This window comes from Oncorhynchus mykiss, chromosome 2 (assembly GCF_057628025.1).
Source record: "Oncorhynchus mykiss isolate SJ-2025 chromosome 2, ASM5762802v1, whole genome shotgun sequence".
In the NCBI taxonomy this organism is placed as follows: domain Eukaryota; kingdom Metazoa; phylum Chordata; class Actinopteri; order Salmoniformes; family Salmonidae; genus Oncorhynchus; species Oncorhynchus mykiss.
Window position 1 is genome coordinate 14,222,937 of NC_143023.1, and position 25,503 is coordinate 14,248,439.

The 25,503-nt window shown below is 46.8% G+C and overlaps 2 protein-coding genes and 1 pseudogene across 11 annotated transcripts; 1 reads left to right on the forward strand and 2 right to left on the reverse strand.

The window, feature by feature from the left end:
* Window positions 1-89: 89 nt before the first annotated feature.
* On the reverse strand, window positions 90-12,713 carry LOC110507929 (tyrosine-protein phosphatase non-receptor type 3). Of its 6 annotated transcripts, none has more exons than XM_090189631.1 (26): window positions 11,888-12,713; window positions 10,018-10,761; window positions 9,621-9,746; window positions 9,205-9,247; window positions 7,392-7,473; window positions 6,960-7,004; window positions 6,803-6,855; window positions 6,485-6,602; window positions 6,287-6,374; window positions 6,113-6,201; window positions 5,969-6,032; window positions 5,680-5,882; window positions 5,460-5,585; window positions 5,189-5,350; window positions 4,981-5,080; window positions 4,807-4,884; window positions 4,667-4,723; window positions 4,413-4,569; window positions 4,149-4,324; window positions 3,904-3,994; window positions 3,640-3,701; window positions 3,382-3,528; window positions 2,788-2,916; window positions 2,030-2,175; window positions 1,797-1,932; window positions 90-1,668 (listed from the first exon to the last, which is right to left on the reverse strand). In XM_090189631.1, exons 2-26 carry the CDS (start codon window positions 10,084-10,086, stop codon window positions 1,579-1,581), a joined length of 2,637 nt encoding a protein of 878 aa, XP_090045757.1. In that variant the 5' UTR covers window positions 10,087-10,761; window positions 11,888-12,713; the 3' UTR covers window positions 90-1,578. The 6 variants fall into 6 exon arrangements, with proteins under 6 accessions (XP_090045757.1, XP_090045759.1, XP_090045766.1 ...); XM_090189633.1 differs by having other exon boundaries at window positions 4,981-5,062; window positions 11,888-12,700; XM_090189640.1 differs by having other exon boundaries at window positions 10,303-10,761; window positions 11,888-12,682.
* Window positions 12,714-14,916: 2,203 nt separating this feature from the next.
* On the forward strand, window positions 14,917-22,074 carry LOC110533650 (serine/threonine-protein kinase Sgk2-like; annotated as a pseudogene). Its single transcript, XR_016483587.1, has 11 exons — window positions 14,917-14,953; window positions 17,377-17,447; window positions 17,566-17,688; window positions 17,796-17,824; window positions 17,930-17,987; window positions 18,084-18,167; window positions 20,759-21,008; window positions 21,087-21,306; window positions 21,426-21,581; window positions 21,695-21,784; window positions 21,883-22,074. The product of XR_016483587.1 is annotated as a serine/threonine-protein kinase Sgk2-like (transcript).
* Window positions 22,075-22,445: 371 nt separating this feature from the next.
* Window positions 22,446-25,068, reverse strand: LOC110508040 (putative transmembrane protein 244). 4 transcript variants are annotated; one of them, XM_021588512.3, is made up of 6 exons: window positions 24,937-25,068; window positions 24,382-24,467; window positions 24,023-24,102; window positions 23,823-23,948; window positions 23,409-23,453; window positions 22,446-23,219 (listed from the first exon to the last, which is right to left on the reverse strand). In XM_021588512.3, exons 1-6 carry the CDS (start codon window positions 24,967-24,969, stop codon window positions 23,206-23,208), a joined length of 384 nt encoding a protein of 127 aa, XP_021444187.1. In that variant the 5' UTR covers window positions 24,970-25,068; the 3' UTR covers window positions 22,446-23,205. The 4 variants fall into 4 exon arrangements, with proteins under 4 accessions (XP_021444187.1, XP_021444179.1, XP_021444164.1 ...); XM_021588504.3 differs by having other exon boundaries at window positions 24,334-24,467; XM_021588489.3 differs by having other exon boundaries at window positions 22,446-23,223; window positions 24,334-24,467.
* Between the last annotated feature and the right edge of the window lie 435 nt (window positions 25,069-25,503).

A 25,503-nucleotide genomic window follows, 5' to 3' on the forward strand; every position in this document is an offset into this window, starting at 1 on the left:
ACATCTTTCATCTGTAAAATTCACTCTGAGAATGTAAGATACGATTAACTGACTTTTACCCCGTCAACAAACAGACAAAGAGCTCCAAGTAGATGTCAGTGTGTTTATTCAGTGTGTCAATAATTTAGGGAAGGTGGGATCGGGGGTAGTGTGTGGTGGCTCTGGCAGTGTTCATCTCTACTGTGAATCCACCGAAAGCCTCAACACTCTCGCAACAATACAGACAGACCAGTCAATCTCTCTAGTCTAGAAAAGGCCTAGTTCTATAGCCTCCACTCAGGAGGAACTAGCCGTGGGCCACCATTAGGAAGGCTATATAGCCTCCACTCAGGAGGAACTAGCCGAGGGCCACCATTAGGAAGGCTATATAGCCTCCACTCAGGAGGAACTAGCCGTGGGCCACCATTAGGAAGGCTATATAGCCTCCACTCAGGAGGAACTAGCCGTGGGCCACCATTAGGAAGGCTATATAGCCTCCACTCAGGAGGAACTAGCAGCGGGCCACCATTAGGAAGGCTATATAGCCTCCACTCAATAGGAACTAGCCACGGGCCGCTATATAGCCTCCACTCAGGAGGAACTAGCCGCGGGCCACCATTAGGAAGGCTATATAGCCTCCACTCAGGAGGAACTAGCCGCGGGCCACCATTAGGAAGGCTATATAGCCTCCACTCAGGAGGAACTAGCCGCGGGCCACCATTAGGAAGGCTGTATAGCCTCCACTCAGGAGGAACTAGCCGCGGGCCACCATTAGGAAGGCTATATAGCCTCCACTCAGGAGGAACTAGCCGCGGGCCACCATTAGGAAGGCTATATAGCCTCCACTCAGGAGGAACTAGCCGTGGGACACCATTAGGAAGGCTATATAGCCTCCACTCAGGAGGAACTAGCCGAGGGCCACCATTAGGAAGGCTATATAGCCTCCACTCAGGAGGAACTAGCCGAGGGCCACCATTAGGAAGGCTATATAGCCTCCACTCAATAGGAACTAGCCACAGGCCACCATTAGGAAGGCTATATAGCCTCCACTCAGGAGGAACTAGCCGAGGGCCACCATTAGGAAGGCTATATAGCCTCCACTCAATAGGAACTAGCCACAGGCCACCATTATGAAGGCTATATAGCCTCCACTCAGGAGGAACTAGCCGAGGGCCACCATTAGGAAGGCTATATAGCCTCCACTCAGGAGGAACTGAGATACAGTCTTCAGTCACTCATACAGTAGCACTTTGGTCCAGAGAATTACAAAAAACAAAAAAAAGACCTTTGCAGTACATGGTCCTTCCTGCTAGCAGTGTTCTATGTCAAACATAAGGATAGGACTAGCTGAGCACATTTGACACTATGGCTCATTATGTGCTGTAGCAACAGAAGGCAAGCCTTTGCCAAGCACTTAAGGCTAGTGGAGTGCTATGGCTCTCTAAGGCTACAGCCTAGCGGTCCTAACTCCTGTTAGCCTAGCGCTGGGGCTAGCAGTACTTTTCTCCTGTTAGCCTAGCATTGTGGATAGCTGTCCCCCCACCTCCTGTTAGCCTAGCATTGTGGATAGCTGTCCCCCATCCTCCTGTTAATGGTCCATTAGCAGTGCTGAGGGTGGTGCTGCAGAATGCTCTCCTCTCGCTCTCTGTAGACACGCAGGATGGCCTCACACATAAACCGGAACTGACACTTGAACACAAAAACAGTCCAGTCACATACAAACATACCAAAGGAAGTTGCAGACATAGTCATTAGGGTTTCAATGCTGATCTTGAGAGGAGAGTAGCTAATGGTTAGACGTATAGGCGTGTGTGTACCGTGGTCTGGATCATCATGGCCCTCTGGTCTCGGAGCGTCCTGATGATGTCCAAAGGGAACACAGGTCGACCGCTCTCCAACAGCGACAACGCCGTCTCCATGGTAATGAGAACACCTGTACGCCCAATCCCTGCGCTGCAATTACATCAACAACATACATGAGGTGTTATAAATCTTGTAACCCTAGTGTGTGTGTGTGTGTGTGTGTGTGTGTGTGTGTGTGTGTGTGTACCTGCAGTGCACCATAAGTGGTGTGTCTCCTGTCCTCCTCTCTCTAACAGAGGTGATGAACAGCAGGAAGTCTGAGGGGTCATCAGGTACACCATGGTCTGGCCATGCTACATACTGCAGGTGGGTCACCGAACGCTCCTCTCCCAGCTGGAAACACACACACACACACACACACACACACACGATAAACAGATGGAAAACAGCTGAGAGAACACACTCCCCCCCATCTGTCTCTCATTAAAGATAATTTCATAAATTAACTTGGATATGTGATGATTGTAATGGGAGAGATGGATGAGATGTGAGGAGAGAGAAACTGAGAAAAGTATAGGGTATGGTAACTCGTTAGTTACTGTGATGAAGGAGAGATGGAGGAGGGATAGAGGAGGAGAGTAGAGGGAGAGGGATAGAGGAGGAGAGTAGAGGGAGAGGAAAGATGAGATGGAGAGAGGCAGAGATGGAGGAGAGTAGAGGGAGAGATGAGGAGATGGAGGAGGAGTGTGTTGTCCAGCCTGTGGTCCATGCAGGGATTAACTGACAGCCAGAGGAACAGATGGGTCTGCACAGCAGTGTAGTGTGTGTGTGTGTGTGTGTGTGTACTCTTTAGCAGGCTATTATTGTAAAGGAGAACATGTTCTATATTAACCTCTGTGTTGTAAAGGTAAATAAACAAAGCCAATGGAAGCAAAAAAACGTGGAGCTGGATGGGGATAGTTTGGTCAATGTTTCCTGTGGAGCCAGGTCATGTTTTTGTGTTACCTGTGTGTGTGTGAGGGTGAACTGGCGTGTGACGTAGGCCAGGTTGCATTCCTCAGAGTGGCAGCTGACCCTCAGGTACCCATAATCCCTCACTTCAGGAGGGTGTGGCCAGTACTGGTGGCACTTAGTCTGAAATACACACACATACATACAAACACACATGATTGATTTTGACATTCATTAATGTTTATTTACTATAGAGGCTGTAATCTTTAAGCTCTGAGAAATTTTATTTTACTGAGCTGTGTTTCATATTTCTGAGTCAGTGCTTCACTCACTATGTTCTCCCAAACATCTCAGGACATTCTCAGGGCCAGTACTTGTATTACATCAGGATATGAGTGGAAACTGACTGTCAGCATGAATGTATGTGTGTGTGTGTGTGTGTGTGCGTGCGATAAACCAGGGCACTTGTGGAATATCAGCAAGACAATCAATCAGTGAGGGCTTCAGGTTACCAAGCAACAGGCAGGCAAAGACGCAGACAGCGACTCACAATGAGCCTGGGACCTTGGTAAACCTGTGTGTGCTGTACCCATTCTCATTCACTAAATGTGTTTCACTCTTTGAAAGAGAGAGGGTCCGTGTGCATACCCGTCCTCTCTCGGTGAGTGTGGTGAGCATGATGATGGTGTGTGTGTGTTGCTCCCACACACTCTGCCAGAAGTGAGTGCAGGTCTGAGGCAGCGGTCCTTGAGCTGCAATGTAGCGCAGACACAAACCAGACCCTGGGGGCATCACCTGAGACACACACACAGCATGACTATACACAAACCAACAAGGACAACACACACAGCATCACTATACACAAACAAGCCAACAAAGACAACACTAAACACAGTGTGTACTGACCGTGATGTGGCTTGCATTGATGTAGTCCTCTTGGTCCTGAAGTACCACTCTGGAGATGTCATCTGACAGAACAAAGAATTAGAGATGGAGTCAGAACCAGGGCCCTCCAGACCCACCCAAACCACCTTACCAGCTCAACAAACAAAGCACCAGTGTCCTGTCCTCCAGCTCCACAGATTCAGGACATTAGGGAAGATGGGTACACTGGCATGTCGAGTCGCTCCTACTAGGACACGCAGTGTGTGAGATGGTGTGTGTACTCACAGGGCAGCACGTCCTTGTATCTGTTCTTGTCTGTGTTCTCAGGGAGACGAGCGCAGGCTACTGACAGGCCAGGCTTCCTCATGTACAGGTTCTACAACACACACATCACCACCATCACTCACCATGCTCTTCTGTCTGGATTGTCAACAGCAGGTCTTATTGACAAGTTATTCCCAAAGTGCATCTGTTACATTTAACACAGAAGCAAGTCCCTTTCATAGTGTTGTTGTCTAACTAAAACACACCTCGAAGTGGAAGGTGAGAGTGCCTGTCTGGATTCCCCTCTCCAGTTGTTTCATGGACTCTTCAAGTGTCTGGCCTTGTTCTGATTGGCCAGGCAGAAGCAGTGGATCACCGTGTGATTGGCCAGTCAGAGACAGGGCAGAGGGAAACTGCAGCAGGGGGGCCACACGCCCTGGACCTAAACACACACACACACACACAGTGTGTTACCTGCATCAGTGTCTGATTAGCAGGCCCACTCTCTTGCTCTCTCTAGTGTGTGTTACCTTTGCGTCGTATAAGCAGAGCCAGTTCTCTGGAGTGGGACTCTCTGCTGGCTCTTATAAACATGACCACCTGGTCATGCGTGTGTTCAGAGATGTCGCGACCGTTGATCAGCACGACCTGGTCACCTTCCAACAACCTTGGCTCAACCCGTCCCGCCTACAATCAATTCATCAACAAGTCAAATCACATTGGATTAATCTAAAGTACTGTTTACAAATGCATTATATACACAGGCGAACCAGAACACACTTACAGGGGAGTCAGGGTTGACCTGGGATATGGCCAGGGACATCTTCTGGTCCACGCCACCCTGAGAAGAGGAACAGTCAGGGATACAGGAATGGTACTGCATGTAAGAGAGTAGGTGTGTGATTAATTGAAGGGGAGACTCACTTTGACATTGAAACCAAACTTTCCATCGTGATCAGGAGCGAGACGCACCAATAGCAGGTCGCCATCACCAAGAGCACGCTGCAACACACACAGAGTTTACTGAGTCTGGCACACACAGATGAGATACTTTATCACAAATACTGGATCACTCCCTTGTCTGTCTGGGTAACTGACCTTGTCCCGGTAGTGAGAGGTGGCCTTAATGTCTTCCTCTCCTGTGCCGATGTCATCAACCTGCGACCATCCACCTCCTTGGCTGTGAGTGCCAGAAACACTGTGATAGATACTGTGTTCAGAACTGACTCCAACATGAGAATGTACTTTACACTGATACACACACGGTATGAAATTGTGTGTGTGTGTGTGTGTGTGCGCGTCTGACCTGTGTGTAGGCGTGCCCTCCTGGCTGCCCCTGCTGCTGCTGAGGGAGACCCTGTAGGTGTAAAAGACATCCTCCCCCTCCGACACATCTCGCAGGTCATTGTTCAGCTCCACTGAGGAGGGGCGGGGTTTACGGGCGCCATGACGCACACGAGGACTCCGCCTAACAGAGAGAGAGAGACAAGGTACGATGAAGTTACTCCTAGTCACAGCTACCCCTTACATGGTATCTCCTGCTGTAGCAGTGTGTGAGGCTGTGGTGTCGGTAGTACCAGTTGGGTGTGAGCGGGGGGGATCGGGACGGTAGGCTCTTGGTCTCCAGGTGTTCTGACGAGGTGGATCCCCTCAGAGCTGGGTTCCACTCCATCCCACCCATCACTTTCTTACACACTGGACCACTGCAGAGGAGACGAGAGTGTGTGTGTGTGCAGATGAGTAAAAGAAAGACAGAAAGATAGTGTGTATGATGTGTGTGTGTGTGTGCGCGCTTGCCTGTCTGTTTTAGTGTTGCCCAAGGCCCAGTGTTGTGAGAGCAGCTTGTTGTGTATCTGGGTTGCCAGGTTGGTGTGGTGTGGGCTACGGGTTGCCAGGTTGGTGTGGAAGAAGCAGTGATGGTCCACACATGACCTCCACAGGTTCTTACAGGCCCTGGGGCACGGCAGGACCAGGCTCACCACACAGTCCTGCGTCTCCCCCTGGAACACACACACAGGTTATGAAGACAACACTAAGGTCAGCCAATAGGAGAGCAGGACACAATTTTGAGCCAATCAGGACTCACGTGTTTGCGTCTGAGCTGCATAAGGAATCGTTTCCTCTTGAAGGATATCTTGATGATGTTCACCCTGCAGGAGACAATACACACTCAGGGTGTGTATTTGCGTGTGGTGTGTGTGTGTGTCTGATCAGAAGTCCAGGTGCTCACCAGGGGAAGAAACTGGAGCAAATCATGTTACAGAAGATAGCCACGCCCCCTGAGGCCAATCCCACCAATAGAGGGGAACTGTCAGAGTCCTGAGAGAAAGAAAGAGATGGAAACATAAGAGGGAGAAGAGGGAAGACGAGGGCGAGTCAGAGGGAAACATATGGAGGTACTTACCATGGCAGTGTGTAGCTCCACTCCATACATCTCCAGAGTTCTTGCTGTGTTGAGAAAACACAGCTCTGCCTCACTCTGCTTCAGCCCCCTGAAAGCCCATGAGTAGGATAGGTTGGTATCAGCATTATGCTAACAGCGCCACCATGTCCTCTAGTAGGATAGGGGGGTGCTGTACACATGCCTGGTGTGGGTGTGTACCTGTGCCCTGGGTACAGAGCCTCCACTCTAGACAGGAAGTCATCATCCTGCTCCGGGAGGAAGTGGCTTTTGGACAGGTAACCAGGGAGAAGGTCTGGGGAGTAGTCACCTAGCTCAGCTACAACACAGAGAGAGAAGGGGGAGAAAGAGAGAGAAGGAGGGGTGAGAGAGAGAGAGAGGGGGTGAGAGAGAGGGGGGGGGGAGAAGGGGAAAGAGAGAGGGGGGTGGGAGAGAGAGAGAGAGGGGGGGGGGGGACAGATTATGTTAAACCCCCAGACAGACAACACACTAAAAAGACCAAAGAAGAGTGTAACTTACACTGCACAGCATAGGAGGCCAGTACTACAGCTGCACTCAGAGGACACTTCAACCTGCAGGACACACACACACTTTCTCAATGTAACGTCACATTGTTTACACCACTAGGTGGAGTAAGAGGGAATGCATGTGTAGGTGGGAGCTCGTAGTGTCTGACCTGCCCTCTCTGATGTCACTCCTGATCTGGAGGAAGTACATATGTCTGAAGACACACAGGACAGTAGAGGAGACATTATCTAAATCACACATGTACAGTACAAGCTAATGACACACACTCTCTCAACAGTCTACAGGTACACACACACTCTCTCAGCAGTCTACAGGTACACACAGACACTCTACATAGTCTACAGGTACACACACACTCTCTCTCTCAACAGCCTACAGGTACACACAGACACTCTACATAGTCTACAGGTGAGCACACACACACACAGGGGCTCTGAACCCAGGTCTCCCATAGGAGAACCCAACCTCTTGACCATTAGACCAAGAGGAAATTCCCTATTGGGCCAAAGGTTCCAGTGAATTTGAAGTGTCAGGCAGGGCTACCTCATCACGAGGCCATGATCTCTCCTCATGTCCATACCTGGTCTGGTCATGCTGTAGAGAGTTGGGGTCTGAGATGAAGAATCGGACTCGGAGGGTCAGGTAGAATGGAGAGACAACTCCTGTAGGACAGAGACGCTGTTAGAACCAGCCCAATGACCTCTGACCTTAATAATCCGTCACCCCTGACCTTAATATGACCCCCACAATCCTTCCACAGAATTCAATCTTATATTTATCATTTATCAAAATGCACACTGGACAAAACAATAGGGTGTCACTGGGCTCAGGCTAAACAGTAGGGTGTCACTGGGCTCAGGCTAAACAGTAGGGTGTCACTGGGCTCAGGCTAAACAGCAGGGTGTCACTGAGCACAGGCTAAACAGTAGGGCGTCACTGGGCTAAACAGTAGGGCGTCACTGGGCTAAACAGTAGGGCGTCACTGGGCTCAGGCTAAACAGTAGGGCGTCACTGGGCTAAACAGTAGGGCGTCACTGGGCTAAACAGTAGGGCGTCACTGGGCTAAACAGTAGGGCGTCACTGGGCTAAACAGTAGGGCGTCACTGGGCTAAACAGTAGGGCGTCACTGGGCTAAACAGTAGGGCGTCACTGGGCTAAACAGTAGGGCGTCACTGGGCTAAACAGTAGGGCGTCACTGGGCTAAACAGTAGGGCGTCACTGGGCTAAACAGTAGGGCGTCACTGGGCTAAACAGTAGGGCGTCACTGGGCTAAACAGTAGGGCGTCACTGGGCTAAACAGTAGGGCGTCACTGGGCTAAACAGTAGGGCGTCACTGGGCTAAACAGTAGGGCGTCACTGGGCTAAACAGTAGGGCGTCACTGGGCTCAGGCTAAACAGTAGGGCGTCACTGGGCTCAGGCTAAACAGTAGGGCGTCACTGGGCTCAGGCTAAACAGTAGGGCGTCACTGGGCTCAGGCTAAACAGTAGGGCGTCACTGGGCTCAGGCTAAACAGTAGGGCGTCACTGGGCTCAGGCTAAACAGTAGGGCGTCACTGGGCTCAGGCTAAACAGTAGGGCGTCACTGGGCTAAACAGTAGGGCGTCACTGGGCTCAGGCTAAACAGTAGGGCGTCACTGGGCTCAGGCTAAACAGTAGGGCGTCACTGGGCTAAACAGTAGGGCGTCACTGGGCTCAGGCTAAACAGTAGGGCGTCACTGGGCTCAGGCTAAACAGTAGGGCGTCACTGGGCTCAGGCTAAACAGTAGGGCGTCACTGGGCTAAACAGTAGGGCGTCACTGGGCTAAACAGTAGGGCGTCACTGGGCTAAACAGTAGGGCGTCACTGGGCTAAACAGTAGGGCGTCACTGGGCTAAACAGTAGGGCGTCACTGGGCTAAACAGTAGGGCGTCACTGGGCTAAACAGTAGGGCGTCACTGGGCTAAACAGTAGGGCGTCACTGGGCTAAACAGTAGGGCGTCACTGGGCTAAACAGTAGGGCGTCACTGGGCTAAACAGTAGGGCGTCACTGGGCTAAACAGTAGGGCGTCACTGGGCTCAGGCTAAACAGTAGGGCGTCACTGGGCTCAGGCTAAACAGTAGGGCGTCACTGGGCTCAGGCTAAACAGTAGGGCGTCACTGGGCTAAACAGTAGGGCGTCACTGGGCTAAACAGTAGGGCGTCACTGGGCTCAGGCTAAACAGTAGGGCGTCACTGGGCTCAGGCTAAACAGTAGGGCGTCACTGGGCTCAGGCTAAACAGTAGGGCGTCACTGGGCTCAGGCTAAACAGTAGGGCGTCACTGGGCTCAGGCTAAACAGTAGGGCGTCACTGGGCTCAGGCTAAACAGTAGGGCGTCACTGGGCTCAGGCTAAGGTCTCATTTAGTTTTTCTTACCTTTCAGCTGCTTCTTCAGTGGTTTGTTGGCCTCCAGCCACCTCTGCAAGACAAACTATGTTAATCAAAGACATGATGCTACATTCACCATCTGTTGTGTGCGTTTTAGAGTATTCACTAAATGTGTGTGTGTAGCTACTCACAGGAGAGTGTGTTTGAGCTGTGTTAGTGTAGCTACTCACAGGAGAGTGTGTTTGAGCTGTGTTAGTGTAGCTACTCACAGGAGAGTGTGTTTGAGCTGTGTTAGTGTAGCTACTCACAGGAGAGTGTGTTTGAGCTGTGTTAGTGTAGCTACTCACAGGAGAGTGTGTTTGAGCTGTGTTAGTGTAGCTACTCACAGGAGAGTGTGTTTGAGCTGTGTTAGTGTAGCTACTCACAGGAGAGTGTGTTTGAGCTGTGTTAGTGTAGCTACTCACAGGAGAGTGTGTTTGAGTGACGATGGTGGTGTTGGAGTCTCGTAGCTGCAGACTGAAGAAGTGTCTCTCCAGCAGACCCAGCTGGTTACACACCTGCTCCAGCAAAACCTCACCTGCATCCTGCTTCTGAGAGACGCAAAACACACCTTATACCGGGAGTCAGTCAGTGTGTGTGTGTTTGTGATATTGCAGTACAGTGTGTTTTGGTAAAGCTTTTCTAGTGAGTGTGTTCTCCAGGTCAAGGTTGTGTGTTGAGATCATTAGGAAGCTGAGATCTGAGTCTCCCGGTCTATCATTAGGAAGCTGAGATCTGAGTCTCCCGGTCTATCATTAGGAAGCTGAGATCTGTGTCTCCCAGTCTATCATTCCCACTCTATTCAGGACTGTGTGTACTCACGTTGACTGTAAAGGTCTGGATAGTGTTGTCCAGTAGTTGAACCAAACAGAGTAGATCAGGTTTGGGCATGTCTGTTACCGCGGGTTACTCAACCTCTTACAAACACACGTCTATCAGAGTCCAAAATGTCCCCGCACAGCAGTATTCTAGAATATTGGACAATTGGCTTTCATACTTTTCTAATTCTCAATGCGGCTCAACCTATTTCTCCAACTGTCAACACATTCAAATCAATAGAGGGACGAGTATGTGGAGCCGCATTGGTTGGGAATGTTGGGGAGGTACCCGTTATGGCTGTGTGTTCCCCCCTGTAGATAGTGGTCTCAGAGCCGCGTTGGTTGGGAATGTTGGGGAGGTACCCGTTATGGCTGTGTGTTCCCCCCTGTAGACAGTGGTCTCAGAGCCGCGTTGGTTGGGAATGTTGGGGAGGTACCCGTTATGGCTGTGTGTTCCCCCCTGTAGACAGTGGTCTCAGAGCCGCGTTGGTTGGGAATGTTGGGGAGGTACCCGTTATGGCTGTGTGTTCCCCCCTGTAGACAGTGGTCTCAGAGCCGCGTTGGTTGGGAATGTTGGGGAGGTACCCGTTATGGCTGTGTGTTCCCCCCGCAGACAGTGGTCTCAGAGTCGCGTAGCTATGTCACAATGGGACGCAGGACTGTCACGTCTCTCTGTGTCTTTGCACTCTGAATTACGCGTCACTCACTCACACACACTGACACAACCCTCAGTCCATCTCTCCACAACCTGGGGAGAGATAACACACACACACACACACACACATCTTAATGAAACACCTCCAGACTCTGGAAACTGTGATGATATCTGCTCATGTAGTTTAGCCCCTCCCTAAGGATGACATCGTCTGCAGTGAACAGCCCCTTTTCTACTTCACACACACAGGCCCAGTGAGTAATATGTGTGTCTGGAGCAGTATCATGCTACAATGAGTAATGCAGTGTGTATGTTGGTAATACATTATTATCTGTCCAGAGTCTGAACATGTCCTTTTTTTCCTGTTCTCTCCTCCGCCCTGTGCAGACTGCTGAATGATAAGAATGTTAAACATTGTCAGAGACAAGCTGGTCCATCCACAGGCCTAGGAACTGATCTCAGATCTACATGCACACACATGAGCTGCAGTGTTGTTTACACACCAGTTCTACTGGGCATCAACCCACGCTTTTAATAACAGCCTTGTGTGTGTGTGTGTGTGTCCTTGTTAATGTAGGCTAAGGGGAGTGGGACAGGTCTTTTTGTAGGCCCCTCTCTCTCTCTGTCCCTCTCCCTCTCACACACACACACACACACACACACGTTAATGTTTGGACTCACTCTGAATACTTTGAATACATTACAGTGAGTAGAGCACACTCTCACGCCTGATTTTCCATGATGATAATGACATTCACACCAGTTAAACTGAGCTGCCTAAACTATTTTAGGACAGAGTTTTTTGCCAAGTCTAGACTTGAGTGGGCAGTATTGGTATACAACATTTCCTATTTAAAGTGTGTCAACTAGGCCTGAGATTTGCCCCTGGTTGCATTGGCAAACTTGTTTTCAGATGAGCAACGTCATCTCGGTTATCGATTAAACTAGTGTATCGCAATGATTAACACGGAGAATAAGATAACCTACCATATAGTATATTGGACGTTATTTGAAACATACAGCCTCGACGTGGACTTTAAACTAAGTAGAAGTATGAACGACCAACATAAACATAGCCTAATGTTGTAGGTTCTTCTGCTGCTACGCTCAACATGCCATTCAGCAACTTTAACGTTACTTCACTTCAGATATCAAGTTGATCCTGGAGGATTGTTATGAGAACACAGACAATCTAGCTCGAGAAGATCAGTTAAAATACCTCAGTAGTCCTGGATTTGGGAACTTTGTCATGTCCGTTGATACTACCGCTGTTAAAAACCTTGGAACTGGGCGCGTCGGGCGGGCAGGTGGAGGTAAATATCCGGAAAGAGATATTCCCGCTGCCCCGCCTCTTCACAATGCGCGCTCCCGCCTTGATGGATGCGTGTTCTGGTCCTCAACCACCCCCGCTACAGCAGATCATATTCTTTCATCAGAGGAAGAAGATATCATGTCATCTGTTCACGCAGCCCTACAGAACTGTAGAGTGACACTCTGATTCACCAGAACAAGGGGTAGAATATACTTTGAAAAAAAGCTCAACTTCCAGAGATGTGAAAGTGAAACTCGGTCTAGGTTCTTGGCTGGTCCGCAAAAGAGTGGAGTCCCTCCGGTTTTGTTCATTGGGACTACTTTGGGAACGAATCATTCTTTCCTCCCTTCCTTGAAGTAGCCTATGTTACTTATTCATAGGAGAAAACGAGTGGTGCCTCAGCATAGCTGACATAGCATAACATGTCCTGTCGTGAGGAGGCTCATGCATGGTCCAGCTCGCTTCCTCTCCTATAGGAGCGTCATCTCATTGTCTCCTCTCCTTTATCTCAATAGTCTAATGACTCCATCTCATTGTCTCATCTCCTCGTTCATCTATACTCATCCATAAAGTCAGATATTTCCATTTTTTCCATTCCAGGGCAGATGAAGAGAATGAGACCTGTCTAATTACATCCCCAATTAAAATATGTCTTTCTTATCCGATCGAGACAATCATATTACTATCAATGTACCGGTCTGTGTCCTAACAGAGAATGTTGTAATCCTATGTCAAACAGAACCTCTCTGGAGTCCTGCTGCCATCTACAGGGAAGACGAGGTACTGCTGAAGCGGGTGTTTGTTCTTTTATTTTATATTTAACTAGGCAAGTCAGTTAAGAACAAATTCTTATTTTCAATGACGGCCTAGGAACAGTGGGTTAACTGTCTGTTCAGGGGCAGAAAGACAGATTTTGGACTTTGTCAGCTCGGGGGTTTGAACGTGCAACCTTCCGGTTACTAGTCGAACGCTCTAACCACTAGGCTACCCTTTCAATTCGTGTCGAATTAATTTGTGTTGACAACCAGGTGAGGAGAGATCCTAACTAATCAATGGCGTTAATTGATCAATCAAGTACAAGGGAGGAGCAAAAATCCGCAGACACTCGGCCCACCAAGGACAGGGTTGGGCAAACTTTTTGGTTCGAGGGCCACACAGATTTTTTTGGGGAAAATCTATACTGTAGGTCCATTATAATTTATATAAATACATAGTGTAGGTCCATTATAATTTATATAAATATATACTGTAGGTCCATTATAATTTATATAAATATATACTGTAGGTCCATTATAATTTATATAAATATATAGTGTAGGTCCATTATAATTTATATAAATATATACTGTAGGTCCATTATAATTTATATAAATACATAGTGTAGGTCCATTATAATTTATATAAATACATAGTGTAGGTCCATTATAATTTATATAAATATATACTGTAGGTCCATTATAATTTATATAAATATATACTGTAGGTCCATTATAATTTATATAAATACATAGTGTAGGTCCATTATAATTTATATAAATATATACTGTAGGTCCATTATAATTTATATAAATATATACTGTAGGTCCATTATAATTTATATAAATATATACTGTAGGTCCATTATAATTTATATAAATATATACTGTAGGTCCATTATAATTTATATAAATATATACTGTAGGTCCATTATAATTTATATAAATACATAGTGTAGGTCCATTATAATTTATATAAATATATACTGTAGGTCCATTATAATTTATATAAATATATACTGTAGGTCCATTATAATTTATATAAATACATAGTGTAGGTCCATTATAATTTATATAAATACATAGTGTAGGTCCATTATAATTTATATAAATACATAGTGTAGGTCCATTATAATTTATATAAATATATACTGTAGGTCCATTATAATTTATATAAATATATACTGTAGGTCCATTATAATTTATATAAATATATACTGTAGGTCCATTATAATTTATATAAATATATACTGTAGGTCCATTATAATTTATATAAATACATAGTGTAGGTCCATTATAATTTATATAAATATATAGTGTAGGTCCATTATAATTTCAACAACATTTCTATCTTGTTTTAGACATTCAAGAGTGGCCTGGAGTGTTTTTTAAAATCCAATATAATCACAATATTTGTTGCCCACCCCTGTACTTTGCCCAAGAGTAGGAAAGGGCTGGCTTCTTATCCCATACCATTCTTCAGAGAATGTGCACTTGCTCACTCCCCCACATGGACACTTGCTCACTCCCCCACATGGACACTTGCTCACTCCCCCACATGGACACTTGCTCACTCCCCCCATGGACACTTGCTCACTCCCCCCATGGACACCTGCTCACTCCCCCACATGGACACTTGCTCACTCCCCCACATGGACACTTGCTCACTCCCCCCATGGACACTTGCTCACTCCCCCACATGGACACTTGCTCACTCCCCCACATGGACACTTGCTCACTCCCCCCATGGACACCTGCTCACTCCCCCACATGGACACTTGCTCACTCCCCCACATGGACACTTGCTCACTCCCCCCATGGACACTTGCTCACTCCCCCACATGGACACTTGCTCACTCCCCCACATGGACACTTGCTCACTCCCCCCATGGACACCTGCTCACTCCCCCCCATGGACACTCCCCCCCCATGGACGTCAGAACTTCCTGACTGATGTCTTGAGATGCTGCTTCAATATATCCGCACAATTTTCCTTGCTCATGATGCCATCTATAGTGAAAAAACACCAATATGCAATGAATTACATGATTTGTTTTATTATATTATGTAATATTGATACACTCTTTGGCATACACAGAATACAGACCTGTCAGCGTGCGTGTGTGTGTGCGCGTGCGTGCAAGAGTGTGTTCTCTAAATGGCCAATGAGAGGAAGGTTAAATGTCAGAGGTCATAGATCAGGTCAACGTTGAGCGTGGTAAATCTACAGTAGTCATTCCTCCTCAGGCAGGTCTGTAAAGCCTACAGTCTGTAGTGACTCTGAACAGAGTGTACCTGTATCTGGACCAAAGCAGATGACCTCTGACCTTGACCTGTGTAACTTTCTGGGGTAGTTTGGAAAACAGCACGGTCGTACTCTTACCCTACAGCCCCTGCTGTGACTCATTGTGTGTATTTGTCTCTCCTTGTCTCTTTTTTTCTATTTGGTCTGTCTTTCTGAATGGTCAGTGGAAACTATTGGTCACTATTGATCTCCCGTCTGTGTGTTCTGTCAGCAGAGTTCATTTATCAGGATATAGGACCCTTTAGAGGAACCAGAGTATCTACCACACAGACACACACACACACACACACACACACACACACGTATATACACACATTCCCCAAAGCAGTAGCACAGTGTCTGTCCATGCAGAGCTCTTACAAAGTTTTAGAAGGTCTTCCATTGATAGGAGCGTTGATTCGACAGTACACTCGGGCGCCCAGGAGCCCCTGTCAGGATTTCGTGGATGAGTGACTTGAGCCCAATGCCCACACAATAATGTAGCCTACAGGAGTGCCTTGGACTCAATTAGGCATATGTCAGAGAGTCAGAGAGGTCTTTTGACGGGAGAGTGTGTGAGATTGTTGTAAATAGCCTGCCTGCCGAGCGTGTGCTGTCAGTGGTGCTGAACTCTTCAGACACAGCCACCAGAGTTAAAGAACATCTCAGTTTGTTCGCTCCTTTTACTGGACATTATTATTTCATCCAGATGGGAGTTATGCAGCCAAGGCGCAGAATGTCCTATGCCAAAATGAAAGGGCTTGTGTCATTTTTTACTGGTAAATTTGACATTCCATGGAATTCTATGAATGTAGTTACAACTATGTGTTTTCAGATTCTAGTGTTTGAATGCTCGGTGGCCTAACACCTTTTCTCACCAACTGCTATAATGTGTTATTATGGTGTTATAAAGCATTGTCAATAACAGGTACACTACATGACCAAAAGTATGTGGACACCTGCTCCTCAAAGATCTCATTCCAAAATCATGGACATTAATATGGAGTTGGTCCTGCATTTGCTGCTATAATAGCCTCCACTCTTCTGGGAAGGCTTTCTACTAGATGTTGGAAAATTTCTGCTGGGACTTGCTTCCATTCAGCCACAAGAGCATTAGTGAGGTTGGGCACTGATGTTGGGTAATTAGGCCTGGCTCGCAGTCAGCATTCTAATTCATCCCAAAGGTGTTCAATAGGGTTGAGGTCGGGGCTCTGTGCAGGCCAGTCAAGTTCTTCCACACCAATCTTGACAAACCATTTCTGTATGGACCTCGCTTTGTGCACGTAGGCATTGTCATGCTGAAACAGGAATAGGGCTTTCCTCAAACTTTTGACACAAAGTTGTCATTGTATGCTGTAGTGTTAAGATTTCTCTTCGCTAGAACTAAGGGGCCTAGCCCGAACCATGAAAAACAGCCCCACACCATTATTCCTCCTCCACCAAACTTTACAGTTGGCAGTTGGCACTATGCATTGGAGCAGGTAGTGTTGGCATCTGCCAAACCCAGATTTGTTCGTTGCACTGCCAGATGATGAAGCATGATTCATCACTCCAGAGAATTTGTTTCCAATGCTCCAGAGTCCAATGGCGGCAAGCTTTACACCACTGCAGCCGATTGGGAATGGGGATCTTATGCTTGTGTGAGGCTGCTCAGCCATGGAAACCCATTTCATGAAGCTCCCGACGAACAGTTCTTGTGCTGATGTTGCTTCCAGAGGCAGTTTGGAAATCGGTAGTGAGATTTGCAACCGAGGACAGAGGATTTTTACGTTCTACTCGCTTCAGCACTCGGTGGTCCCATTCTGTGAGCTTGTGTGGCCTACCACTTCACGGCTGAGCCGTTGTTGCTCGTAGACGTTTCCATTTCACAATAACAGCCCTTACAGTTGACCGGGGAAGCTCTAGCAGGACAGAAATTTGACAAACTGACTTGTTGGAAAGGTGGCATCCTATGACGATGCCATGTTGAAATTCACTGAGCTATTAAGTAAGGCCATTCTACTGCCAATGTTTGTCTATGGAGATTGCATGGCTGTGTGCTCGATTTTATATACCTGTCAACTACGGGTGTGGCTGAAATAGCCAAATCCACTAATTTGAAGGGGTGTCCACACACTTTTCTATATATAGTGTATAACACATTGTTAATGTCATTGAATAGCATGTATGACACCCTTGATGTCTTACATCATGTTACTAGAGGTTTTTTGACCTTCATTTCCGTTCAATGTTTTTCATTAGATTTTCAGCTCCTTTATAGTGAGTTTAGTTATATCGACACTTTGAGAGCCTACTGATATTGATACTGACATAGTCTTATGTAAAAACCCTCTCCTGTGTTTCATCTCTGCTTGAAGGGAAGAAAGGGGGCTTCAGCAACTTCCTGCACAAACTGGTGTCCGACCACCAAATCTTTCAGCAACTTACTGTAGTAATGATTGTACTCCATATTGATGATCTAAAATAACGTATTATGTTATAATTAACACAGAGACACACATAGACACACATAGACCTAACACACTGTCCATGTTGTCTCTGTGAAGCCTAGACGTCCAGACCATCCTGCTGCAGGAGAGCCTGAGAGAGAAGAGAGGGAGGAGAGGGAAAGAGAGGAGAGAGAAGAGAGGGAGGAGAGAGAAAGAGAGGAGAGAGAGGGGGGAACATTGGTGAGTATTTATAGGCATACAGCCAGGACACCTATGACCCGTTTATATAATCTCTGTCTGACCCAAATCTACCCCCCCCCCCCCCCGTCCTTTTATCTCTCTATCAGCGTCTGCCAAGTTTGCTGGAGGAGACTCGGTGAGTACCCCAAAGTTATGGCCAGGAGTTTTTCCTTGAGTTGCCCATAGCCAATGGAAATCATCAGACCTCACACTCATGCTGCTCTGTTGTCATGTTTACCAGGGTGAAGCCTTCTGATATCCACTACCTGAAGGTCATCAGCAAAGGAAGCTTTGGGACGGTGGGAGCAAGTGTGTGTGTCCCTTTACGTGTGTGTGTGTTTATGAGTAGGCCGGTGTGTGTTTGTTGTGTTGGTGATGTATTTATCTTGTTGCAGGTGGTGTTAGCGAGACACAGATAGAGTGGAAGTATGTACGCTGTAAAGGTTCTACAGGAACAGGTCATACTGAGGAAGAAAGAAGTATCTATTATTCCATTCTATTTCCATTCTATTCTATTTCCGTTCCATTCTATTTCCGTTCTATTCTATTTCCATTCCATTCTATTTCCATTCCATTCTATTTCCATTCTATTCTATTTCCATTCCATTCTATTTCCATTGCATTCTATTTCCGTTCCAATCTATTTCCATTCTATTCTATTTCCGTTACATTCGATTTCCATTCTATTCTATTTCCATTCCATTCTATTTCCATTCCATCTATTTCCGTTCTATTCTATTTCCATTCCATTCTATTTCCATTCTATTCTATTTCCATTCCATTCTATTTCCATTGCATTCTATTTCCGTTCCATTCTATTTCCATTCTATTCTATTTCCGTTACATTCGATTTCCATTCTATTCTATTTCCATTCCATTCTATTTCCCTTCCATCTATTTCCGTTCTATTCTATTTCCATTCTATTCTATTTCCGTTACATTCGATTTACATTCTATTCTATTTCCATTCCATTCTATTTCCATTCCATCTATTTCCATTCTATTCTATTTCCATTCCATTCTATTTCCATTCTATTCTATTTCCATTCCATTCTATTTCCATTGCATTCTATTTCCGTTCCATTCTATTTCCATTCTATTCTATTTCCGTTACATTCGATTTCCATTCTATTCTATTTCCATTCCATTCTATTTCCATTCCATCTATTTCCGTTCTATTCTATTTCCATTCCATTCTATTTCCGTTCCATTCTATTTCCGTTCCATTCTATTTCCGTTACATTCGATTTCCATTCCATCTATTTCCGTTCTATTCTATTTCCATTCCATTCTATTTCCATTCTATTCTATTTCCATTCCATTCTATTTCCATTGCATTCTATTTCCGTTCCATTCTATTTCCATTCTATTCTATTTCCGTTACATTCGATTTCCATTCTATTCTATTTCCATTCCAATCTATTTCCATTCCATTCTATTCTATTTCTGTTCTATTCTATTTCCATTCCATTCTATTTCCGTTCCATTCTATTTCCGTTCCATTCTATTTCCATTCTATTCTATTTCCATTCCATCCTATTTCCATTCCATCCTATTTCCATTCCATTCTATTTCCATTCCATTTGTCACGGCTGAAGGAAGAACTGGACCAAGGTGCAGCGTGGTGAGCGTACATTTTCTCCTTTTATTTGAAAAGACGCCGACAAAACAATAAACAATACAAAACAAACCGTGAAGCTTAAGGCTATGTGCCATCAAACAAAGTTAACTTCCCACAAACACAGGTGGGAAAAAGGGTAGCTAAGTATGGTTCCCAATCAGAGACAACGATAGACAGCTGTCCCTGATTGAGAACCATACCCGGCCAAAACAGAAATAGAAAATCATAGAAACACAAAACATAGAATGCCCACTCCAACTCACGCCCTGACCAAACCAAAATAGAGACATAAAAAGGATCTCTAAGGTCAGGGCGTGACCCAAAGGTGCGGACTCCGGCCACAAAACCTAAACCTATAGGAGAGGGTCTGGATGTGCATCTATCCGCGGCGGCGGCTCAGGTGCGGGACGCAGATCCCGCTCCACCGCTGGCTCACCCCACTTTGGTGGCACCTCTGGTGCGGGGACCCTCGCCGCCGACCCCGGACTGGGGACCCTCGTAGCGGGCCCCGGACTGGGCGCCCTCGTTGGGGGCCCCAGACTGGGCGCCCTCGTTGCGGGCCCCGGACTGGGCGCCCTTGTTGCGGGCCTCGGACTGGGCACCCTCGTTGCGGGCCCAAGACTGGCGACCGTCGTCGCTGGAGGTTCCGGACTGGTGACCGTCGTCGTTGGAGGTTCCGGACTGGCGACCGTCGTCGCTGGAGGTTCCGGACTGGCGACTGTCGTCGCTGGAGGTTTCGGACTGGCGACTGTCGTCGCTGGAGGTTCTGGACTGGCGACCATCATCGTTGGAGGTTCCGGACTGGCGACTGTCGTCGCTGGAGGTTTCGGACTGGCGACCGTCATCGCTGGAGGTTCCGGACTGGCGACCGTCGTCGCTGGAGGTTTCGGACTGGCGACCGTCGTCGCTGGAGGCCCCGGACTGGCGACCGTCGTCGCTGGAAGCCCCGGACTGGCGACCGTCATCGCTGGAGGTTCCGGACTGGCGACCGTCGTCGCTGGAGGCGTTCTGGCTGGATGCCCGCTTCCACCCGGCAAATGCGGGACGCTGGCACCGAGCACACTGGCCTGTGAATGCTCAGCCTCGACAAGTGCGCATCAACCCATAGCACGGGGCCTGACCAGTCACATGCTCGCCACGGTAAGCCCAGGGAGTTGGCGCAGGTCTCCAACCTGACTCAGCCACAACTTCCCACAAAGACAGGTGGGAAAAAAGGCTACCTAAGTATGGTTCCCAATCAGAGACAGCTGTCTATCTTTGTCTCTGATTGGGAACCATACTTAGGTAGCCTTTTTTTCCCACCTGTCTCACCATGCTGCACCTCCTTTCAACAGCCGTGACACCATTCTATTTCCATTCCATTCTATTTCCATTTCATTCTATTTCCATTCCATTAATTTCCATTAAATTATATCCATTATCTATCCCTCTCTCTCTCTCTCCTTCCAGCAGAGACATGTGATGGTAGAGAGGAGTGTGTTGCTGAAGGGACTGCAGCATCCATTCCTGGTGGGGCTCCACTTCTCCTTCCAGACCTCTCACACTCTCTTCTTCGAACTGGACTACATCAATGGAGGAGAGCTGTTCTACCATCTCATCTCCAGAGGGAGGAAGCCTTCCCGGAGCCCAGAGCAACATTCTACTCTGCAGAGATGGCCTCAGCCCTGGGCTACCTACACTCCCTCAACATAGTCTACAGGTGCGCAAACACACACACACACAATGAGAGAGGGCGCATTTTCCTCACAGTGATTTAACCCTCGGTACTCCCCCTTAGAGACCTGAAGTCAGAGAACACCCCATTGGACAGTGGAGGTCATGTGGTTCTGACGGATTTCGTGCTGTGTAAAGAGGGCATGTCTGTGGGTGGGACTATGCAAACGTTCTGTGGAACCCCTGAGTATCTGGCGCCAGAGGTGCTGTTAGGCCACACCTGCTGTGGAGCTGTGGACTGGTGGGGGCTGGGGAGTGTACTTTATGAGATGCTTCATGGACTGGTGAGTGTTTCTCTTTCAGCTACTTTTCAACTAGCATATTCTATCCACTGCACACTTATCTGGCTCCCTCTCTCCTCTTTCTTCTTTTCTCTCTCTCTTTCTCTCTCTCTCTTCCTCAGCCCCCGTTCTACAGTCGCAGTAAGGCCGAGATGTTTGAGAACATCCTTCACGCCCCCCTGCAGCTCCATAGAAGTGTGTCCCAGTCTGCCTGGACTCTGCTGCAGAACCTGCTGGAGAGAGACTGTACCAATCGCCTTGGGGGGGAATATGACCTTGTTAAGCACCCCCCATTACCCCACCTGGCACAGAGTGCTGACACATGCATGCAAGTCCACATACACACACACACCCATACACACATTGACGTGCTGTCTCACTTTGTTTGTAGGCTGAGCTGCAGGGCCACACCTTCTTCCTGTCCATCAACTGGGATGACCTGCTAGCCAGGAAAGTCCCTCCCCCATTCATTCCCAACCTGGTGAGTGTGTGTGTGTTTTATAGGGGCTATGGGTCAGTTTGGATCTGTGACTACCTGAATGTGTGTCTGGTCACTCGTTCCCTCCCTCTCTCTTTCAGTCTGGTCCGTGTGATATGCGGTATTTTGACCCAGAGTTCACACTTCTTCCAGCCCCCGCCTCCCTCGGTTTGAGTGACATGTTGGGAGACGTGGCCAATGGAGCCTTCCCAGGGTTCTCCTATATGTCTCCGGCTGAGGTTAGAGTCACAGAGCCCTGATATCATTCTGATATTATTTGTGTTTTGAGTAAATTAAAATGCATTTTCCTATCATGTATCAGATTGTTTATATCTCACAGAGAACGGTGGCTCAGGCCGTGTTAGAACCAGTGGTTAAATTGAACCGGAGCTACCTGGAGTTGGCCTCCTGCACCTTGGGTCAAAGGGAGAAGGTTAGGGTAAGGATTGTGGTTGAGGTTAGGGTAAGGGTTGAGGTAAGGGTAAGGATTGTGGTTGAGGTAAGGGTTGAGGTTAGGGTAATGGTTGTGGTTAAGGTTAGGGTTAGGATAAGGGTTGTGGTTGAGGTAAGGGTTGAGGTTAGGGTAAGTAACAATACTTGGTAAAGGTTATGCTTAAACCAAGATGTGATAAGAACGTGTGTGTGTGTAGAGTCAGCCCAGGTGTGCGAGGTTACAGCTGGTTTAATAGTTCTAAGATGATAAATTACACGATTAACATTGTCTGGCATAAGATTAACATTCATAGAGAACACAGATATTACATACTACAGATATTACATACCAGAGATATTACATACCACTGATATTACATACTACAGATATTACATACTACAGATATTACATACTACAGATATTACATACCAGAGATATTACATACCACCGATATTACATACTACAGATATTACATACTACAGATATTACATACTACAGATATTACATACCAGAGATATTACATACCACCGATATTACATACTACAGATATTACATACTACAGATATTACATACTACAGATATTACATACCAGAGATATTACATACCACCGATATTACATACTACAGATATTACATACTACAGATATTACATACCACCGATATTACATACTACAGATATTACATACTACAGATATTACATACTACAGATATTACATATACGAGCTGTTTCCTGGACTCAAAAGCTTGCTCATTGGAGAATCACTTGGCTCAATTGGTGTCTGGGAAGCCGGTCCAACAGAAACAATGTGCAACAATCAAACAGGTAACCAAGTCAACAGGAACATTTGGTTTCCCTCCATTTCCACCGGACTCACTGCAAAGAACTCTAGTCAGTGTGTGTGTGTGTGTGTGTACTCAGTAGCTGTTGAAGGTGGGGTAACTCTGGTCACTCTGGCAGGTGAAGTAAGCTATCAGCTGACCGTTACAGATCATCAGAAACAACCCGCTGCCTTCAAACAAAACACACACACACACACACACACACACACACACACACACACACACACACACACACACACACACACACACACAAAACCATTAATAAAGAAGAGACATAACTAACTACTCATCTATAACTCCTCAGTAGGTTTCACACAATAAAACAGAACATGTGTGAGTGAGGTACAGGTTTTACCAAGGGCCAGCCACCACTGCCATACCAAGGGAAACTCCAACATCACTGAAACACAAACATTACAAACACATATTACAAACACATTAAAAACAGGTAATATGCCACACAGAACTAAGGATGGGGAGTGTACATCGTATTGCTTTAGAGCTAGACCCATCCAATCCTTACACATGAGGAAGGGGAATTAAAGAAGACCATGGGATAGGGTCAATATATGTGCCTTGTTTTGGGCCCAGCTGCTTTTCAACTCTAACGCCACTTCCCGTCCTGTCATGATGTCATCAAAGCTGGCCCTGAGCACTCTGCTCTGCCAGCAAGGGATTATTCTGAGTTAAGCCTGTGTGTGTGTGTGTGTGTGTGAGTGAGTTCAGGCATGTGTATGCATTTCTGTGTGTATGTGTGTGTGTGTCTCACCCATGCTGGTGAGCAGTACGTGCAGTAGTGTGACTGTGAGAGCGTAGTCCCAGACCCATCTCCTCACCACGGCTGCAAACAGCAGACCACTGCAGAAATAGGTCAACTCCATGGACAGCAGGTTCACTGGAACAACAATATAAGACCTTAACCATATGTAGAGGACATGCACACACACTACCATACACATCTTCACTCACCCAGGTATTTGGAGTTGGACTCCAAATTGGTTGGTTCAGTCTTAAAGTCAAAGGGAATAAGTCCATCAAAGTGATCCAACCTGAATGCAAACAGAAGAGCAGCAGATAAAACAAACAAACAAACAAACATGATATTCAAAAGGAGCTAGGAGGGAACCAGGGTGGTTGAAACTGACTGTCATTCCAATCAATAAAAACAGACCAATAGTTGCTGTGTATTCCACGAATCCCTCCCCCTCTCTTCTGTCACCTAGCACCAGGTTTATAGAAGCCGCCTGAGGACAGCTCACCGTTCCAGCAAGGTCACTTACCCAATAACCACACGTGCACGCAGAGAGAGGAAAAGAAAAGTGTCGCACCTGAACGCGCCGAAACACACACTCCCAATCATGTAGTAGAGAGAGTAGAATATGACGAGGCACAGCAGCATGTGCACAAGCACTGTCTGGGGGAGAGAGATCGAGAGAAAGAAAGAGAGAAAGAGATCGAGAGAGTCAGAGTCATTCATCCCAATAATAATATATCGCACATCATAGACCTAGGCTATACTCAAATCAGCCGCCAAGACACTGTAGCAAAGCCGTGACAGCACTGTCAACTGAACCGTGGATCATTCAGCAGGTGTAAAAGCTCCCATGGCAGAACTCCAACAGACTCTGCAGGGGATGCGCACTGCGGGGGAGCAGCAGAGGACAGAAGACCTTCATTTGCACAGACTGAGTGATCATTATCTGTTGCATTTGCCATTCACGATAAATGAAATATCAGTCGCTGAATAGAAATGATAGGCTGATAGCTTATGTTTCATAGTCGCCAACAACGACACCTGATGATTTCGTATTTTATTATAACAGCGCCCATGTCTGACCCACGGCTGCACGTGAGTGTAAAATCCGAGTAAACAGTCCTCTTACCCTCGTGTCGGCCACTTTACCCCTGAAGGCCATCTCATGGTTTGCATCTGTCGTTCTTCTGATGTTGAGAATAATGTATGTGACTGGGCTACTGAGATGTTACAGTGTAATCCGTCAGAAAACAGCATTACACTGCCATCTAGCGGTAGCGACTGGAAAAATCAGGCTTATTTATAGGCGACACTGCCATTGAAGACTGCATCTCATGCCAAATAGACTACAGTCCAACGTTTCTTCCAGTCCAACGTTTCACTTGTAATAAGAACAGTAGGGATGTCTTATACATGAACCCTTAAAATAGCAAAGTCAGAGAGCTTCTATGCCAGACGTCTGGTCTGGTTGGGCATAGATAGCAAACATGAAAAGGCATCACGTTTTACAAAAAAAATCATTAAGAGCTGATAGTCTAGGCCTTGTTGTAATCAATACTACGGTCTAACTACTGTAGACCTATTTGGCGTCTGGACTTGACTGTTCTTACTTTTTTTGCTGAATTACTGGTTGGAAGTGTGGCCAAGCAAATAAAACAGCTAGAAATTGGGTTTATGATTAATCTACTGTAATCTT

Coding starts and splice junctions, on each gene's coding strand:
- LOC110507929 (XM_090189631.1), bottom strand. CDS start 10,086: ATGCCCAAACCTGATCTACTCTGTTTGGTTCAACTACTGGACAACACT. Junction 4,570..4,666: donor AGGTCAACCCTGACTCCCCT/GTAAGTGTGTTC, acceptor AATTGATTGTAG/GCGGGACGGGTTGAGCCAAG. Junction 1,669..1,796: donor CCATGATGATCCAGACCACG/GTACACACACGC, acceptor TTTGTGTTCAAG/TGTCAGTTCCGGTTTATGTG.
- LOC110508040 (XM_021588489.3), bottom strand. CDS start 24,969: ATGGCCTTCAGGGGTAAAGTGGCCGACACGAGG. Junction 24,103..24,333: donor CGTGCACGTGTGGTTATTGG/GTAAGTGACCTT, acceptor GTTTGCATTCAG/GTTGGATCACTTTGATGGAC. Junction 23,224..23,408: donor GCAGTGGTGGCTGGCCCTTG/GTAAAACCTGTA, acceptor TTTTGTTTGAAG/GCAGCGGGTTGTTTCTGATG.